This window comes from Neodiprion pinetum, chromosome 3, assembly GCF_021155775.2.
Source record: "Neodiprion pinetum isolate iyNeoPine1 chromosome 3, iyNeoPine1.2, whole genome shotgun sequence".
Lineage (NCBI taxonomy): Eukaryota > Metazoa > Arthropoda > Insecta > Hymenoptera > Diprionidae > Neodiprion > Neodiprion pinetum.
The window spans coordinates 25,027,987-25,046,159 of record NC_060234.1 but is presented as its reverse complement, the minus strand read 5'-3'; the positions used below and the strand labels follow the sequence as shown (position 1 = coordinate 25,046,159).

Below are 18,173 nucleotides of genomic sequence, written 5' to 3'. Positions count from 1 at the left end.
ATAAGGCACAATACCAAGTTTCGAGTCATCGAAATTAATTGAAACTTATACTTCTCCATATAGAACAACGATTTTTTGGGCTTTACCCATTAAATGTCCAGTAAATCCCATAAAATTTTGAGTCAAGAGAATTATAAATGATATTAATGGAAGAATACGTTTTGTGCGCTTGAGTTCTGATGTTCACTCTGCACTATGAATATACAAAACTGTATTCTAAATTAATTTTAACTTACTCACTGCAATCCATTGGAAACCAAATATTATCAACCAATGTATGCAGATATAAACCGTACATAGGTTTCAGATGCTTAAATAAATGAAAAGCTCTAATGTAATTATTCAGTCAATGCAAGAGTTTTGTAACAACAAATTTCATTACCTGCTTAACCACTGAACTTTTGAATTAACGAATTATGAATTAGAACAAACTTAACTTGTTTCGATACAACCATTTCGTATTGTAAAAACAAAACAATTGAGGTGCGTTTAATCAAATTTTTAGTCATTTCAATCACACATTTTCTTCGTAAAAAATTCACATTATCGCAAAAAACTCACCCCGTGTTATCTTGAATAAATTGATAGAGTCAGCATGATCATTCAAAGACTTGGTTGAATTCTATTTTAAACTGCATTCGACTATGGCATTTAGTTGAACGAATCAAAACGAATATCACTTTACTCAAATAATGGTTTCCCTCCGTGTGTATTAATAGATTCCTTGTTATAATATTCGTTGCGCAAGTTAATTGAATCATTTATCTTTATTTGACATGATGCTGGATACAAGATACATAACCATATCTAAAATTTTTTTATTATTAATTAGTATCACCAACAATGTTGTTAACTGTAAGGCTCTTTGACTGCACATTTACGAAGAATCAAAAATATCTTCGCAACAGTAAAATGTAAATGCATCAATAAGGTATATAAATAACGATAATATCAATAATTAATTTGATAACCAAGCAATCTAAACTCACCTAAGAATTTTTTTACGACGTATCGCATACTGTTATTGTCCATGGAATTACAGTCAAAAACATAATTACGAAACTTAAATGAACAGAAGCTTCATCATCCCGAATTTTGTGCAACTCTGCAGTGGTTTTCGATCTATGACAGAAACTGTAAGGAAAAACATTTTTTTCCCAAAAAAGCGTTTCGAAAATTTAAATATTGACAATTCAGCGATATAATTTTTCAGGTAATTCAAACACCGTAAATCGTCGATTTTATTATACTGGAAATTGTCACAAAAATCAGAGTTCGAGCTTTTTCATTGTTTATGATCAGAGGTGCACACACTTCTACGTATATTATTTCTCTATTTTTAATAATAAATATTAATGGTGAGTTGCATTATAAGTTTAGATAATATCAATGGTATAAATCAACAATAACGTTTATTCAATCATTAACTCACATTATCGTAACATTATACCTTTTTTTAATTTATTTTGCATTAAAAAGCATTAAAAACATCCTGCGCATTCCGTGGAAATAATAAAGCACCCGCAAAAAATCTTTTTATCACATGTTACATGAATATAGATGTGAACTTAGCAAATTGTATTTTTTCAAGTCAATTAAAATCGTCACTATAAAAGACTCAAATCATTGTTCGCGTGCTCTAGAAAAATCCACGTGTCGTGGCTGTGACCTGAATTACGCAAATTAAAAGAGTAAAATCAACAAAAAAGTGACTGATAATGTTTTATTCCGCGTGACACTGCCACTTGTGCATTATACGGATGATATCGCGAGGTAAATTCTCAGTTTATAGAATTTGGTTGATTGCGATATCACATTTCAGTTGTACTTTTGCCATGATTTTATTTTACATGAAATACCGTTTGATAGTTAGCTAGATAGTAGCTACCGAATGCCCCCAATGATCATTGAGCCAAATTGAAATTATAGCTGTTATGTTGATTTTACGCCAAGTATCTTGAAAACGGTATTTCAGCATTTTCATTTTTCTTAATAATTCGTCATGAAAATTGTCATTTTGCGCTAATTATTTTTCATGTCAGAAACAAGTTAATGTCGAGAAAATACCGTACCGTTTTCGAAAACTTAGGCCGCAAAATTTACATATACGCACATTGTACATGTGTTAGCAAAAAGGGGCAAAGGGGATCACTGATTTATTATTCACTATTTCCATAAAATTTTAATAAACAACCAATCGATGCCCAAACAATTTTATTGTAACACGATCTCATTACAGCGTCTTTCATCAAGTATATACGGCAAATGACGAGAGAAAAACATTAAAGTTTCCCAGAGACTGACATTCACCTGCATATGGAAAAGCATCAAACTACTGTAATGAAACTATGGTACGAGAAAATTGTTTTTCAACACACAAGTCGATCGACAAACGGCTCTATAAGAAATATTTAAATCTGTAGATCGTTTTAACACGTTTCTATCAAATATAAAATTGCTCTAAAAATAAATATATTTAGTAATGTTAAGCTGAAAATCATAATAAACCACTAATATTATCGTTTTATAGAAAAATAGAAGTTGTTACTCTTACTACCTCATGATTGTAACATGGAATCTTTGTTGGTGCATTGACGTCACAAGTTTTTATGAGGTAATGATTAATAAAAAATCTCTTTTAATATAGATACATCTTCGAGAAGCATAAAATCACCGTTTCAGACAGAGGTGAAGCTAGAGGTAGGCAATTCGAATAAGAACAGCATTGCAATATTACCATCTAATTTGAATGTGTAATATTAGTTACAGAGATATTCCCCAGGCCATCGTCTCTATATTCAGCAGTAATTTGGCCTTATTACAGCATATGAATACGCGTAGAAAACAAACTTTACAGATGAATAATTAAAATTTCGATAGTCCAGCTATTTGTTTGAGTTTCGTTTGTTTTATGTTTATTATTTTTTTTTTTTTTATATTTAATTTTTTATTCTGCATAACTCGAACAGTGAAAAACGTCATTTCCGTGCTGTTTAAATACGGTTCCTGATTAATAATAACATTGTGAAAGACGCGGGTAGGTCGAAGGAACGAATTCGGATTAAAAAAAGGAAACGACGTGACCGTTTACTTTTACTGTATTTTGATCGATCCTGTTACTGAAAAATCAACTCCCGAGTTAAAGCTGTTCTGTTTGAAATATTTTGCTACAGAAATTTGACAAAATTTATCTTTAGTGTGCTAAAACAAATCCGATACAACAATTCCTTTATGCATATATGGTTATAAGTGAGTCCCAGAAAACCTTTGACGTAAAACCACAATCAATAATAGCTGCAAAATAACATCGCTTTGACCGCATCTTTCTTTCAGAAACGTACTTTTTCAATTGTTACTGATTCAAATTTCTGCAAGCTGACGATCATGATTACTACTTTTGCGGACATTAATTACCGTTAGTTGCAATCATTACATGAAATCCTAGACCAACGAGAATCCCTGGGTCTGCTGGATAGCCTGGAGAAGTTTGTAACGTAATCTTTCTCGCGTTTGGTACCGAGGTAAATCTAACAGATCAAAACACGTATGAGCCACTGGCAAAAATCGGTCATCTGACATCGGTTGAATTGTTATCTGAAACGAAGTAACAGATCAGAGCAAAACTTGCAGCGTAAGATCTAAAAATATAAGAAATACTCGCCGAACTTACTTTGATAGCTTTCATGCCTTGTATGGGTATCCTGTCACTACCCGTTAAAAATAATAGGAATTTCTTCTTCTCTTCTAAAGAAAGCTCATGAAAAACTTTCCAGAACATTTCAATTGTAGGATCATTCTTAGTGTAGCCATTTTTGTAAACTGCATTTTTTTCCAGCTCATCCCAATCGTAATTTTCATTACCAACAATGACGGCCATTAATTCGTGGCTGTGGAATAATTCTAGAACGCGTCCTCCACATACTTTGTGAAATCCTTGATAAAATGCTTGGAAATGCGAATCTACTGATTTGTTGAGCAGGTAGTCTACATATAAATCGACGAACTCTTGCCTGAAAAATAATGTAAGTTGATTGGAATATACTTTTCTAATGTACTGAGTATAAGACGAAATACAACTTACTTGTTCTCTAATGTAACAGGAACGTTACTACCATTTGTGATTAATTCATAAATTCTTTGTTCACCAAAAACTTCTCTCGTCACTTCAAAATGCAAACAAAATACCTCTTCTAAATCTGGTTCATTGTAATCCAGGACATCTTGTAAACTCCTATAAATATAATTTGTATATTATATTAGATTCTATATTCAAAGACTAACTGATTCAATACAAAATTCTACTTCAGATTGTGAAAGAAAGAATTCAAGCCGCAACTTCGCTGCTTTCATATTTTGAAAAATACAAATATTATGATCGATATACATTGAATTTCGCACCTATGTGTGAAGAAAAAACGGAACACATTTCAATTTAAAACTATAATAAAGCAACACGTGAATACAACACGATAAAAACAAAGAACTCGGTACTTACTTAGCCAGAACAGGAGACATGTCTTTAACATCAGCAAGTCCAACAGGTTCTTGTAACAACTTTTTGTACAAAGCGAGTGGAAATGGTAAATCAATGATAATAAAATTGTAAATGACTAGCCCACAGAGAAGACCGATCAAAAAATACATCACTTCGTCCTCAAGGGAATCTTCACTGAACCAAATGGTTCTCGTTTCCTCGTATTGTTTGAACATACCATATTTTGGATCTAAAATTTCTCTAAGTAGAAGCATGAAAAATTCTTTTTTAACACCGCCAGCATCTTCGGCTTCTTCGCCATGAAATTTCACCTGAATAAGTAATAATTAACGTGAAGTCACATAAAAAATTGTTATACTAGACCACGTTCTTTAATTGAACAAAGTAATCAAAAGGATCCTAGTAATACGAGTACTTGAATACGGATAAAGCTCACCTTGAGGGGCTTTTTAAGATCACTTGAGTTATATTGGGACAACTCTCTCAGTGTGTCATTAACTAAATTTTCCCGAGATACATTCAATGTCACGTATGCACTAATATTTCCAGCAGGAAAAGGAGTAAATAACATTTGAGTTATTGCTCTAGTCGCTGCTTCGTTCATTGCTGATCGCATCTGATAACATTAATAAAAATTTATATATTACAAATGATTTTATAGTACTATTCGTAACAATTTTATTTGTAAATTTAATTGTTCAGACGAAATACTCAAACACAAACATGACTTTCTTACCTGTATTGCTTGATCTGTTTCTAGTAACATTGTCTTTGCTTGAGCATCAAACAGAAATGGATAGTTGCAGAAAAATATTTTATGGTACTGTAAACAAAAAAGTAAAATATTCGTCAGTAAAATCCATGCGCATTATCATCAGTAACTATTAGTTTGGACAAGCATAGAATCGAGTTGGGTATCCAGAGTTTGACTGAACTAATTTTGGGCCATGAATGGATTCAACAACTGTATTTGTTTGAATATAACGGTATATGCCAATCAAATATAATTATTATCACAACATTACTCAAAGACTTTTAAATTGTTACAAATTTGGTAAAATTTTATGAGATACATACTGCATACGGGTGTTTTTCCGTGAGCCATTTCACATAATCAGTTCTCACGTCGATACACTCAGACAGCTCTGGTAAATGAAACGATGTATACGGTACTCGTAAGCCATCAGCCGTTGTGTGATTTAGTTTGTTCAATAATCTTAAAAAGTCCAAAGCAAGCTGAAGTGTTGCATCCCATACCACACTCTATATGATAATAAATGTTTTCAGTGATGTAAATTTTGTACAAGGTACAAGGTACATGGTAATCGAATTACAAACCTTGTTTTCTGCAACTTTTGGCTGCTGCAAGAAGTGTGAAACGACTGATTTATAACTCCGGACTAATCTTTCAAAATAATCCTTGGGTGCCTGACTCCACCATAAGCTTATGACTTTTAAGGCCTCAGGTTTTAGTTGTGAGACTGCTTTAGAAAACGGTTTGTGTAAGCTATTACAAAGTTTAGGGTCGTCAAAGCCATGGTAGAGAGGCAGCACCAAATATACTCGTAATGATTCGACATCAGGGGGTGATGGCATTAGGGTTGGTAACAGACTTTCAGTCAGACATGTAAAGATCTAAAAAAAAGTATTATTCGAAAAATAATTGGTCAGTTACATTATATCAATTCATTAGTAATCCGAGTACAAAGAAACTTCACATGAGGATAACATTTTAGCAGAAACTCGCGGAATTAAATTCCCAAATGAAAAAACATAATTGATAAAATAAAATGTCATCAAAACGATTTATATAGCCCAGAAACCTGACGGTAATTTGCCAGCTCTTTCTAACTAAATTTAACTAACTTTCGTCATCGTTTGCTTTCTAAAAGTTTAGTTATTACCTCTCTTACTCGTTATAAAGCTCACCAGTTCTTTGATAGTATTGTTGTCAAGATCAGCAATGGTTGTAAACAATTTTGTCGCTTTATCAAGATCCACACCGTGATGTTTGCTTGAACATCCATAATGAGCATCGTCATCGAGTAAGAATGATGCATTTAGACATGCCTGACTACTGAATACAGTCTCTAGATATCTGTACTCAACAATTAATCAGATCAGTCAATCAGGTTTTTCGAGGAGTTTATTTATTCCAGGAGTTTCGAAAATTATTCGTGAAAACATACTCAATAAATAATAAAACACAAACTCAGAAATCACTGTCAACTTTATTAGATTTGAATTAGAATAAATTAGTTCTACATTGTTTAACTGAGTATACAGAATTGACGAATAATACCCGATGTATGTGGAATATTGAATTGCATATCATCATTAATATACTATTCAAGCATCAGATACTTTTTGAAAAAATATTACGAGATATTGCTGAAATACTAGGCTTTGAAGTAAAATGAAAAGTTTATTACATTCATTTCACCTAATCTTGACTAATAACTTTTTAGCGAATGAAAGTAAAGAAATTTAAAGATAACTGATACGTTTCGAATGTTTATAATTGATTGCAATGCCGACAAGCTTATGCACCAAGATTGTACTCACGTGAGAAGGTCATGATCAACAGATGCATCTTTTGGCACTCTTTGGCAAGCTCCCAATTGTTCCTCAGTAACTGTCAGTACTTGTGTTGATGGTGGTAATATTCTGCAGTCGTCTGGTTGAATGTTATCCTATGAACATAAAAAATCGCTGTGTAAATTAGAATTATCATATAAGGAGGTATTACCTGTATACGAGTAGATGGCTAAAACAGTGGGTGAATTTCGGCAGTTTATATCTCGAAAACCAATTGTTCAATGCGAATCTGGTTTCTTTTGTTCAAAAGTACCCAAATCGAGCTTCATTTTATTTGCTGACATATTTTGCAATGTCTGCGATATCTCGAAAACGACTCAATCGATTTACTTCAAATTTGGAGAAAGTAGGTTTGTATGCATTCGATTACTTTTCTGTTCAATAAAATTGTGACCGTTGAAGTTGCAATTCGATTTTTCAACTAAAATTTCCATCCTTTTTTATGTATTCAAGAAAAAATTTGATAGTTAACAAAAAAAAGTGGGATAGTGGCAAAGAGAATAAACTATCGAAGAATATTGTCATCAAATTTGAAATAAATGGATTGAGCTATTCATAAATTATTGTGGACACCGTAAAACAGACCACCAGCGGAGTGATTGACGATATTGTTAATAACAATGCTTTTCATTGATTGATTTTGATAAAAAAAAACGGGAAGTTAAAAAACGTTAATGAAGTTTGATCTTGGTACTTTTGAACTACTTGATTTCAGTTACCAAATTACCTTTCTATGCGTTACAGTGGCAAAGCAATGATCACCGCCAGTGAAAACATGTCGAACAACACAATCCACAGAATGTGGAGTAGCTGAGATATCAGGTTGAACCATGGCGGCTCCGTTAGGCGAAACCCAGGGGCCAAGTACCACCTGTGGAGTGGAAACACTTCGAGAAACTCGAGCACCCAATTGTCCAGCTCCGCCAAGACCCCAAGCATAAACGCGACCTCTAGATGGAACGAAGGCAAGAGTGTGCCGTCGTCCGCAGGACACCTTGAACGGAAGATGAAGAGTGCAGATTATGCAACAAGAATACAGGAGGATAAAAAATTGGTAGAGTGAAGTTTGCGACGCTAATATCATGAAGCATTTCAAAAAGAAATTGCTATTTGGCAACTTTATGATTGTCCATGATGGAATAAACCATAAATTACAGCTCACGTAAGGTTTGAAAACACTCTTGTTTCATCCGCGATTTCTGCGAGATTATTCTGAGGGTGCAAAGGAATGATTTCCTGATAATGTTTCGTTACGTTAACGTTACGTACTTCAAAATCATGAAAAATCGCCTGTTTTATTTGTACAGGATTAAAAATTAGTTTCAATATTTTATGTATCATTTACCTGTGTAACTGTACTGCCCATAAGTTCCATGACTTGGCGAGGTAAAATATCACTATTAGTATTGCCATGGCCCAGTTGTCCATACATGCCTGCACCGCAAGAAAAAACTCCACCATCCTGCAATCAAACCAAAAAAAAAAATTCTCTACATATTCGGCCAAGTGTTCTGAATATCCACCATTAGTTGAGTTGAAACTCAGAGAAGTAAGCCGGTACTAAATAAATATATATTGAAACAATGAGTTACAACTTACTATCCATTCATGAGAAAATAAGTTGTCGAATTTTATATCTTTCAAAGTGATTCATTTGTAATAAGACGCATTGGTTATAATGTTACAAAATTTGAATCCCTTCGGTATTTCAGGAATTTAAACGGTAAAGGTTTATTGATGCTTCGATCCGAAATACTTGCCCAAGGAAATTTAATTTCATCAGTGGAAACTAATCGACCTCTTCTTGTTAGTCAATTACATAAATGATTTCTTTCAAACAATCGAAAAAATCTGGGAACACTCTTTGCAAATTTCCCAAATCAGCGAAATGGCATAGAATGTTTGTTAAAGGGAAATTCAAGCTGCAAAATGTGTGCATTGTTCAGTCATTCAGATCGCAAAGTAAATAAGAAAGCAATAACATTTTGCTTCAGGCATAATTATTTATAATACTTATGTGAATGATAATTCAAATATTCATATCAGACCCTGAAATATTCACATATATACTTAGCGTTGTTCAAAAACATTCTGAATGGTCAAGCACAAATGAAACCAATACCAATTGATTTGTAGTGCAGTAAACTCAGATCTTATTTCAACCGATCTTTTAAATAAGGGAAAAAGGTTTGAACCTTTTTTGGATATCTTCTCCTGTTACACCTTTTCACGTTATTTCATGATAAATACCTCCATATTCATGCAATTCTAGAAGAGATCATGGTTAATCACAAAAAAAAAAAAACATAATTCAATATAATCGTAGTTCCATTCTTGCCGCCGATTTTTTCAAGTACAGTTCAATTCGTCTCAATCAATTTATTAATCAATGTACTGAAAAATTTTTACGTACCATTGTTAAAAATATAGAAAAGTCTTCACCACAGCTGACATATCGTACTTTTATATTACGAAGCGTTCTTAATTGGGAAGGTAGACCCCGACCGCGAGTGTCGTTCAATCCTAACTGACCATATATATTTCTGCCCCAAGAAAAAACAGCACCTATACATGTAGAAATGTTTAAAACGATTGGAGAGTAAAATATATTTCACACAGAAGCAATGTCTTATGTTGAAAAACTACCAGATTTTGAGACTGCAATGCTGTGGTAACCACCACACGCGATATAAGACATAGGGACAGAAGCTAAGCTGGTGACCAGCTTTGGTTTCAATTCTTTAATTGATTCGCCACCAATACCAAGCTGTCCTTCTTTATTGCAGCCCCAGGCATAAAGTTCTCCATTGTTTGTTAGTGCAAGTGTGTGCTTTAGTCCACAAGCTATTTGCACAACAACGCTTGCACCTAAAGTTTTCACCATCCGTGGAGTGCGTTCATCGAAATTGTTCAAATTCAATCCTAAGAGATGAGTAAAGATATATTTTTCAGTAACATTACAAAATGAATGATTTCAATTGTTTGTTGTATGACAATGTTTGGAAGGTTTATCAGTAAAGTCTAAAGATACCAAAGGTTGAATCAGCCTAAATGTTGAATAATATGAGTTTTGGCAGTACCTATCAAATCGAATCGATAACTTCACCGTCAGTGTCTCGCTATATCGGTTCACGAATTCAATACAAACCTAGCTGGCCATCAGCATTCGAACCCCAACTAAAAAGTTGGCCCCACTCGTTAACAGCCATTGTGTGACTTGCGCCGCAGGCAGCTCTTTTGAATAAAAATGCATCCAGACCCGGTATGAGGTCTGAAAAAAAAATGTAGTTTCATAGAAACACAACGTGATGTAGTTCAGTTTATAGCGCGATAAGTAGTTTAATTAAATAAACTATACGAGCATTTCGTGACTTACATCTAATCTATGTCAAAAATTTAATGAAAGAATTGATTACTGGGATGACTGCTTGAACAGTACAACAATAGAATAATCTTGACTCGTAACAATATTTTATTTACTATTCTCTAATTGTTCATCTCCCATTCATTAATATGGTGAGCAATTAACATGTCAGCACTTACGTAACCTTTTCCTCGGTTTTTCGTGACCAAGTTGTCCATGATCGTTGTTACCACACGAATAGAGCTGACCATCTCGAGTTATAACAACAGTGTAGTTCTCACCACAAGCAACTGGTCAATTTACATATTCACAAATATTATTTTTGAATGTCCTTAAATACTAAATAAAATAATAATTGAGTTAACTAGAATAAGTTTCGAACTTACTATGTTCTACTTGAGTAGACTTTTTGAATTCCAATTCACGGGGAACAAGAATATTCTCATCTTCTATACCTCCAAGGCCAAGTTCGCCATGGACAGTACTACCCCAGCAAAACATATCTTTAGTTCTTACAAGTCTAGACGTACTGACTATGACTTGCGATTCACTTTCCAGGCGCCGTTTTTTTGTCCAACTTGCCTACCACGGAAATAAAAAGTTTTGAGTATACCATTCATGATCGGAGTTAAATCACAGAAATTACCAACTGTAGCTGTTTACTTTCAAATAATGTAAATTGGACAGAGTGTCCGATGAAATTTGGATATGAATGCGTTCTCAAGAGTGTCAAGTGTTTTGTTCTAAGCTACCTTAGCAAGACATATTCAATTTGTAACTGAATAACAATAGGAAACTTAGAAACGAAGAAACATACAAAATTTGTTAACGAAATACACAATATGTGTCGTTTTATAAATTCTTCGAATAAATGATAAAGATAAAATCAGGGCTCTTATGAATTTTTATACTCAAAATTTTCTATTCTTATTTTCTATTCCTAGATGCCAAAAGTAAAAATGACTTCTTCGATACAATTACTGTAATGAAGCCAAATTTTTTAGAATCAATTTCTTGATAATGATATACCTGTAGTAGAAAAATTTTTTAAATGAAAGTATCGAGTACTAAGATTTAGATATTCCATTTGTGTTTGATTAAAAAATGACAGTATCTTTAAATCAAAATATAAATGCAGTTGAGCATTAAGCATTGGAGTACAGAAAATAATGGACTTTACACTATTGATGGTATGGATTATTCAAGTTTTCGTCATTATCCCACTAGAATTTCAAATTCTAAATGATATTTCTGAGTAATCCCTCATCTTGTGATATGATTGAAAATTCGGCAGGTATTCAAGGTGTTCCAAGTTTGTAACAAACCTAAGAATATTCACAAAACTAATACCGTGAATACAAACTAACAATAAGTAAACTATAAAATTGAAGCTTTTACAAATCTGGTAAATAAGAAAAAGTTCCAAGTAGTTCTCATGAAATAAATCAAGTTTGAAGAGTCTATCGCCATTTATCTACAGATAATTCATAATTAACGGTATATGACCAGAATCTGTGGACACCGTGCATAAAAATGTCCAGCTGATTGTGGTTACAGTATCTTAATTTTTTTCTCATAATTATGGTATCGTCACCCTAAGTCACTAGCCATGCATGCATACATTGCACAGTGTTTCGAATTAAATTTTTCAACATTATTAAATGAATTAGATGGTAGACAACACCGTAAATGGATATACTAACCATGGAGAATTTTTAGGTTAAATATCTTGGGAGCATCAAAATACATGGAATTTTCGTAATCGCAGTTTCTAGCTGTTGCGAAAAGCTACGTTATCACCTCTCAGCTGTTGTGATGTGATTGAAGTAACTGAATGATTTGACAGAAAATATTTCCGTCATGTAATGGTATACAATCTAAATTTTTGCGCAATTGATATTAAATTACTTAGCAGATTATGCGATGCGTCGAGATGATTGATTAGTTTACGTGTAATCCTTTATTTTCGTACCGGGACGAAATTTCGCCAACAATACCTTAACGGACTAAAATATTTCAACGATAATGAGTTCCCAAAAAAATTAGACGTAACATGATTGACAAGTTATTATGCTCAGGTTAATTACTCTGAATGTGTTGACTCAAAATTTTGTACCAACTTGTTCGTAGCAATGAAATAACAACACAAAACTTGCGTTTAGTCGTATATGTATAGGTATATATGTGTATATTCGAGGTTAGGCTACCTCGCAAGTGTTAGGGCTGTGTTGTTCTAGAATCTAGCAACTTCTAGTATTCACTGGAAACAAGTCCAGAAATGGACAACAATCGTTGACTAAACACTTGTCGAATGTGAGCCGCAGTAATTTACCATTTGGCAAGGATCCATTAGCCTCTGGGCATTTAAACCGCCTAAATAACAGTTTCTTAATTTTTACTCACATTTCATTCAGTGATATAGATCGAAAATAAAAAAAATTTTAATTGACATCACTCCTCGGCACGAAAATATTTTTCCGTCCATGAATTCACTTGACGTATCAACTACAAGACTGACTTTTACTTTATCGCGGTATCACAATCAACCGTAGACCGTTGATCGTGGCCGTTTACTGAAAGTTTTTTTTTACCTTTCTACTGATTCTCGAAAGAATTTTACGCATGCGGCCATGTGACATGAGTCAACACAGATGACACCTGATACCTTTCACTTTTCAACTGTCATTTTCGCATGCATACAATAAATATCAAGCACGTGTCGTATTGTTCTCATTTTCGGTCACATTTTTCCAATTTTCTCCTTCAAACTTAAATTTACCCACTATTTATTAGTAGCAGTATTTTTTCTATCAATTTTGCACTTTTGTATCTTCATTCCCTGCTTGGGACAGGAAAACGGTAAAATAATATGCACAAAGTAGGTTGCGGTTTGTTCACTGGAAAAAGCATTGCGTGTAAATAATTCACTGAAAATAAATAATGAGTCAATTTATATCAGTTCAAGGTACGTGACATACATTGACACAAGATTTTAAAGTTTTAGTTCAAACAATTATCAGTTTTTTCATATGGACAAAATATTTTGAGAAAATTTTGAGTAACGTGTTGAATTTTGTTTGCTTTATTGGCAAACATGCCATGATTGTTTTCATTTAGTTTGCGTCTATCTAGGGAACATCCACCAATCAATACAATGAAAATGTTTTACATTAATACAGATTTCAGTTATTAACCTTTCGCAACGGCTTCCTTTCAGTCGGTCAATGTGGAAATCAAATAGGCTCGGCTTTTTGGCCACTGGTATTAAACGAGTATGGAATTCAAACATCTAGTAACAGCGTACAGTTATTGAAAACACAAAAGGATCATGTTAAAAACACAAGAGAGCTATCGGAAGCATTTCACAGTTTTTTCCACGTTCCTGGAAACAAAGGAGACTTGTCGTTTAAAACGTTAGCAGATCTGAATGCTGCTAAAGTCAAAGCCAGGGTAATATTCATCGTACCTTCTGGCAAAGTCTAGCGACCTTATACCTTCTCTGTATCTTGTCGTGATTATTATCGTTTTGTGTAGACAGTTCTCATCGACATGGAGGATAGCGTTGTGTCTCGATACAGACAAGGACCTTTAAGAGGTCTCTTCGATCAAACGTGCAGCGTTACAAATTATCCAGGATCTGGAAATAACTGGTAATAGGCAAAATTTATTTTCAATCGGTGTATCCAGAAGTAAAAATAACGACTAGTTTAACTTAACATTGTTTTTTCCCTTAATCTACTACTTTTAAAACTTTCCTCTGTAAGACTACTGTTTTTGTTGTACAATCAATTAATAAAACAATACAAGTGTAAATGATGAATATGTTTAAAACGGCATCAAAAAGCTTTAGATTTCTGTTGAATAAATTCTTTTTTGGACGTAATAATTTTTCAAATGTATGTTACCCAAAAAACTTTTGAAAACAAAAATCTTGCATTCACTATCTTAGGGCAGTTGGGCATTACACTCATGGCACAGAGTATCGTGATCGAATAGATGAAACTGTGAGGCGAGTAGCAGAAAGATGCGATTGTCTTCACGGATTTATGATAACAAACTCCGTTGGTGGTGGTACAGGTTCTGGCCTGGGTACTGCTGTTTTGTCTTTCTTGGAAGATAGTCACCCTCGTGTTGACAGGTAATTAGTATTCCATGATTCCAATCGGACTCTCAAAGTGTGATTACACTATTTACACTAGGCAAACCTTTTCATACCAATGGTGATTTTAATTGGACCGCAATGACTTTATTAAATCTATTTCAATCTTTTTTTAACACGTCTTTTAGGTGAAAGAAGATATAATTAATCCAGTCAATGTAAGCCAAAAATAGCCATTGATTAGCTCCTTGTCCTAGTAAATTCGATTTATTTTCAGATTTGTATCGTGTGTGTTTCCATCAGGCACTGAGGATGTTGTAACGGCTCCATATAACGTGTTGCTAGCTTCAAGGGAGCTTTTAGAACATGCCACATGCGTCTTTCCAGTTGAAAACAAAGCACTCTTGGAAATTTGTAATGCTCAAATGTCTAAGAGGGAGAATATTGATCAAGCTTCGTACAATGGTAGTTGCCTACCCTTCCAAGACATGAATAGTATTATTGTTAATATGCTTTTACATTTGACAAGGTAATTTTTTCAGGATACTACCATTCTTACATCTCCATCTATTCGTGTTAGATTTATTATATCAGGTGAGTTGTATAAATGTGTGATCAACTTGGTAGTTCTTCAGCAATTTCCAACGTACTCGAATAATTAACCCATTCGTATTCTAGTGGTTCACGATTTCCCGGTAGCTTGAATATGGATATGAATGAATTGGCAACAAACCTTGTTACATATCCAAAGTTGAATTACATATTCAGCAGTGTTAGTCCTATTGCTTTGACTGCTTCAACAATGCCAACAATTCCGGGTACCAAGTACGTTATATTTGATTAATTTTTCATACATCAACGGCACATCCTATCGTTGTATAGCCGTTAAATTGCTTTTCCAGGATGCAAGATCAGCTATTTACAGATGCTTGGTCTAGAAGCAATCAATTATTAAAAACAGATCCCTTGAGCCCCGGATCCGTGATTTTAAGCGCAGCTCATGTTGTCAGAGGCACCACTTCTTTGACGGACATGAGACGAAACATTAAAAAGTAACTTTGAATATTAACATTATACTTTTTAATTGAAATTTATCCAAGCATACTCGATGAGATTATATTGCTTTGTAGATTCCAGAGTAAAGCTAGATTTACAACATGGAGCAAAGAGGCAATGAAAGTTGGATTATGTTCCGTACCACCTTTCGGACATCCTGCGTCGCTCCTGTGTCTTCTAAACTCGACAGCTATGTCCAATATGCTTGAAGTTATAGTGCAACAATTCGATAAACTTTACAGCAGAAAGGTAAATCAACAATTTAATCAGTAATTATCATTATTACAAGAGTTGATGGACACTATTTTGTCGTTTGTAATGTTAGGAGCCTTTCGAACATTAATGGTGCAATTATGCGTTGCAGGCTCATGCTCACCATTACCTAGAGGTGAATGGATTTGAAGAAAATCACTTCCATGAAAGCCGAGAATCCATTCTGAATCTATCAAAGCAATATGTAGAACTGCAAATCCAACAACCAATGAACATCCCACGACTACAGTTATTGTAAACAGATGCAGGTGATAGTAATAACATAAACGTAATTTTGTTCAATTCGCCAAATGGAATTTCCAATTGATCTGGAACAACCATATCGGCAGATACAAGCATTTTATTAGCTGTTATATTTTCTTGTTTACACGTGGATTATGATACAGTTAAATTAATTCTATACAGAAATAAAAAATTAATTTTTCATGTTAAGAGGACAGAAATTGCACAGGCAAAGATACTGCATGCGTTAAGAGATACAAATACTAACAGTAAACAGTTGTATTTTCTTAGCAAAATTCTTGAAGACTGTTTTTTGCAACTTTTTATACCCTAAACCCAAATGGATCAGCGTGCTGTGCCTGCAAGTGCTCCTGTAAGAATGATTAGCTTAAGTATGTATTACTGTGAATCTCAACGTTTGGCATAAACTTAGCTAGCTGGAATCTGAGGGAGCCCAAACTCATCCACAAGAACTCCATCCTACAAAATAGAAACAATGGATTTGAATACTCGGTTGATAATAATATGATATTGAATTTGAAGAATGCTTCACATACTTTGTTTCTGACAGAGTCTGTTCCAGGTTCCTTGATGGGAGCATTAGGTGCTTTAATAGCGTCATCCAGGTACGATGTATCATCATCCAAGGCTATTTCATCACCAAGAGCATCCAATTCAGCTGCTAATTCATCATCGTCAATTTCTGGCATTCCATAACTTCGGCCCATCGCCTCGTGGACTTCATCGGCTTGTGATAGCATATCAGCCAGGTCATCTTGCATGTCCTGTGAATTTGTCATAGCAATTTCGTCTTTTCGGAAACGATGACATTGCAGTTAAAAACTTTAAAACAAGTGAGTACAAATGAAATGTCAGATTTCAAGTTTGATTATGAAGATATGAGAAGTATCAAAAACACTGCCAAGATGTATCCAGCATAAGGGGGTCATGTAGTTTTATAGAATGGAAATCACTTATTAGAATAAAGTAATTACAATGAAAGGAAGTATAAAAATGATTATTATAGAATGCTGAATTTAACAAGGTAAAGAAAGACGTGTTAAATACCTCGATATCATCTATATTGATGTGTTTGAACTCCTTCTGCATTTGTTTAACGCCTTGTTTCATAGCTACGACAGTTGATTGTGTGTCTTTAAGAGTTTGAGTGGCATAATTGGCCTGTTCCATGTTAAATGCCTGCTGTCTCAGATTATCTACTTGGGATTCATACATTTTACGCTGTTTCAAAACTCTCAGGGCTTTTGCTTTCACGGCATTTTTAGCCGGCCCTTCTCTCATCTTTGCCATCTGATCTTTATACTTCTTTAATTCTGCATCTAAGCGTGCTATTTTTTTTTCTGCTGAATCAGCTCTGCTGTCCACCTGTTTTTAATCATAAATCTTACAATCCTTACAAATCTTTGAAACCGATTCAAAGACTAGACTATCTACTTTCAGCAGGCACTCTGTAATTTCCAACAAATTTTTCAGCAGAAGAGATCGAAGTCATTAAAAAACAGTGTTTCAAATTCTTTTCAAGTTTCAGGAACCCATTCCAGAACAAATTTTCGGCTAAATAATTCAATTCAGACATATCTACAGTACAAGTAATGAATCCAATCTGATATGTTTGCAAAATTGTAAACGCGAAATTGGGTTTGTAAATAATGAACCAGTATAAAAAATAGGCCAAGATTGACAAACATAGGTATAATACATGTATAGAAAACATAACAACGCATGTAACTAAACAAAAACAATCCTTTGAATAGTAAATAAGCCATCCATTTTCTGCAATTCCATAGTTATTTGATGATTCAGTACAAGGTCGAATATAACCTACATGCATCCGGATCTATAAATTAAGAATTTCTGTTTCTTACCCCGGCGATGCAGTCGGTTATACTTGCTGGCGGTTCTTTGGGCTTAGCCCGTCCGAATAATCTGTTCATCTTCTAAACGAAATATACGTGAAACAGCTAAACTTTAGGAAATTTCGTCTGTCGAAAATACTACGCCTTTCTGCTAGAAATGTCAAAAGGATTCGCGTAATTCGACCAACG

General features: G+C 34.0%; 3 protein-coding genes and 1 long non-coding RNA gene across 14 annotated transcripts; 2 read left to right on the top strand and 2 right to left on the bottom strand.

The window, feature by feature from the left end:
* Positions 1 to 747: 747 nt before the first annotated feature.
* Herc4 (HECT and RLD domain containing E3 ubiquitin ligase 4) lies at positions 748 to 13,111 on the bottom strand. Of its 8 annotated transcripts, XM_069134271.1 has the most exons (19): positions 12,366 to 12,418; positions 12,161 to 12,287; positions 10,844 to 11,039; positions 10,637 to 10,747; positions 10,242 to 10,364; positions 9,740 to 10,015; positions 9,507 to 9,658; positions 8,439 to 8,555; positions 7,821 to 8,087; positions 7,061 to 7,188; positions 6,425 to 6,593; positions 5,834 to 6,130; positions 5,573 to 5,758; positions 5,232 to 5,318; positions 4,932 to 5,111; positions 4,496 to 4,806; positions 4,082 to 4,231; positions 3,671 to 4,010; positions 748 to 3,594 (listed from the first exon to the last, which is right to left on the bottom strand). In XM_069134271.1, exons 2-19 carry the CDS (start codon positions 12,161 to 12,163, stop codon positions 3,442 to 3,444), a joined length of 3,246 nt encoding a protein of 1,081 aa, XP_068990372.1. In that variant the 5' UTR covers positions 12,164 to 12,287; positions 12,366 to 12,418; the 3' UTR covers positions 748 to 3,441. The 8 variants fall into 8 exon arrangements, with proteins under 8 accessions (XP_068990372.1, XP_068990371.1, XP_046473427.1 ...); XM_069134270.1 differs by lacking the exons at positions 12,161 to 12,287; positions 12,366 to 12,418 and adding an exon at positions 13,049 to 13,111; XM_046617471.2 differs by lacking the exons at positions 12,161 to 12,287; positions 12,366 to 12,418 and adding an exon at positions 12,665 to 13,038.
* Positions 6,893 to 8,528, top strand: LOC124214827 (uncharacterized). Its single transcript, XR_006882213.2, has 2 exons — positions 6,893 to 7,270; positions 7,838 to 8,528. It is a non-coding gene; the product is annotated as an uncharacterized lncRNA (long non-coding RNA).
* On the top strand, positions 11,660 to 17,347 carry LOC124214817 (tubulin epsilon chain). Of its 4 annotated transcripts, none has more exons than XM_046617481.2 (9): positions 11,660 to 12,325; positions 13,675 to 13,907; positions 13,992 to 14,107; positions 14,407 to 14,595; positions 14,834 to 15,085; positions 15,235 to 15,381; positions 15,459 to 15,608; positions 15,687 to 15,861; positions 15,977 to 17,347. In XM_046617481.2, exons 3-9 carry the CDS (start codon positions 14,007 to 14,009, stop codon positions 16,121 to 16,123), a joined length of 1,161 nt encoding a protein of 386 aa, XP_046473437.1. In that variant the 5' UTR covers positions 11,660 to 12,325; positions 13,675 to 13,907; positions 13,992 to 14,006; the 3' UTR covers positions 16,124 to 17,347. The 4 variants fall into 4 exon arrangements, with proteins under 4 accessions (XP_046473437.1, XP_046473438.1, XP_046473436.1 ...); XM_046617482.2 differs by lacking the exon at positions 11,660 to 12,325 and adding an exon at positions 12,532 to 12,770 and having other exon boundaries at positions 13,996 to 14,107; XM_046617480.2 differs by lacking the exon at positions 11,660 to 12,325 and adding an exon at positions 12,532 to 12,770.
* Positions 16,155 to 18,133, bottom strand: Vps60 (vacuolar protein sorting 60). The gene is made up of 4 exons (XM_046617492.2): positions 17,994 to 18,133; positions 17,176 to 17,493; positions 16,665 to 16,892; positions 16,155 to 16,587 (listed from the first exon to the last, which is right to left on the bottom strand). The coding sequence occupies exons 1-4, from the start codon at positions 18,060 to 18,062 to the stop codon at positions 16,537 to 16,539; spliced, it is 666 nt and encodes a 221-aa protein (XP_046473448.1). The 5' UTR covers positions 18,063 to 18,133; the 3' UTR covers positions 16,155 to 16,536.
* Between the last annotated feature and the right edge of the window lie 40 nt (positions 18,134 to 18,173).

Bases quoted from the DNA above. Each gene is read 5' to 3' on its own strand.
- Herc4 (XM_069134270.1), bottom strand. From the start codon at position 13,096: ATGTCACATGGCCGCATGCGTAAAATTCTTTCGAGAATCAGTAGAAAG. The intron at 9,659-9,739 runs GTAGTTTTTCAA...CTACATGTATAG, and splicing joins CATTGCAGTCTCAAAATCTG to GTGCTGTTTTTTCTTGGGGC. The intron at 4,011-4,081 runs GTAAGTTGTATT...ATTATTTTTCAG, and splicing joins CCTGTTACATTAGAGAACAA to GCAAGAGTTCGTCGATTTAT.
- LOC124214817 (XM_046617479.2), top strand. From the start codon at position 13,398: ATGAGTCAATTTATATCAGTTCAAG. The intron at 13,908-13,991 runs GTAATATTCATC...CGTTTTGTGTAG, and splicing joins CTGCTAAAGTCAAAGCCAGG to ACAGTTCTCATCGACATGGA. The intron at 15,086-15,234 runs GTAATTTTTTCA...TTCGTATTCTAG, and splicing joins ATGCTTTTACATTTGACAAG to TGGTTCACGATTTCCCGGTA.
- Vps60 (XM_046617492.2), bottom strand. From the start codon at position 18,062: ATGAACAGATTATTCGGACGGGCTAAGCCCAAAGAACCGCCAGCAAGT. The intron at 17,494-17,993 runs GTAAGAAACAGA...GATTAAAAACAG, and splicing joins TAACCGACTGCATCGCCGGG to GTGGACAGCAGAGCTGATTC. The intron at 16,893-17,175 runs GTATTTAACACG...ACAAATTCACAG, and splicing joins TCAATATAGATGATATCGAG to GACATGCAAGATGACCTGGC.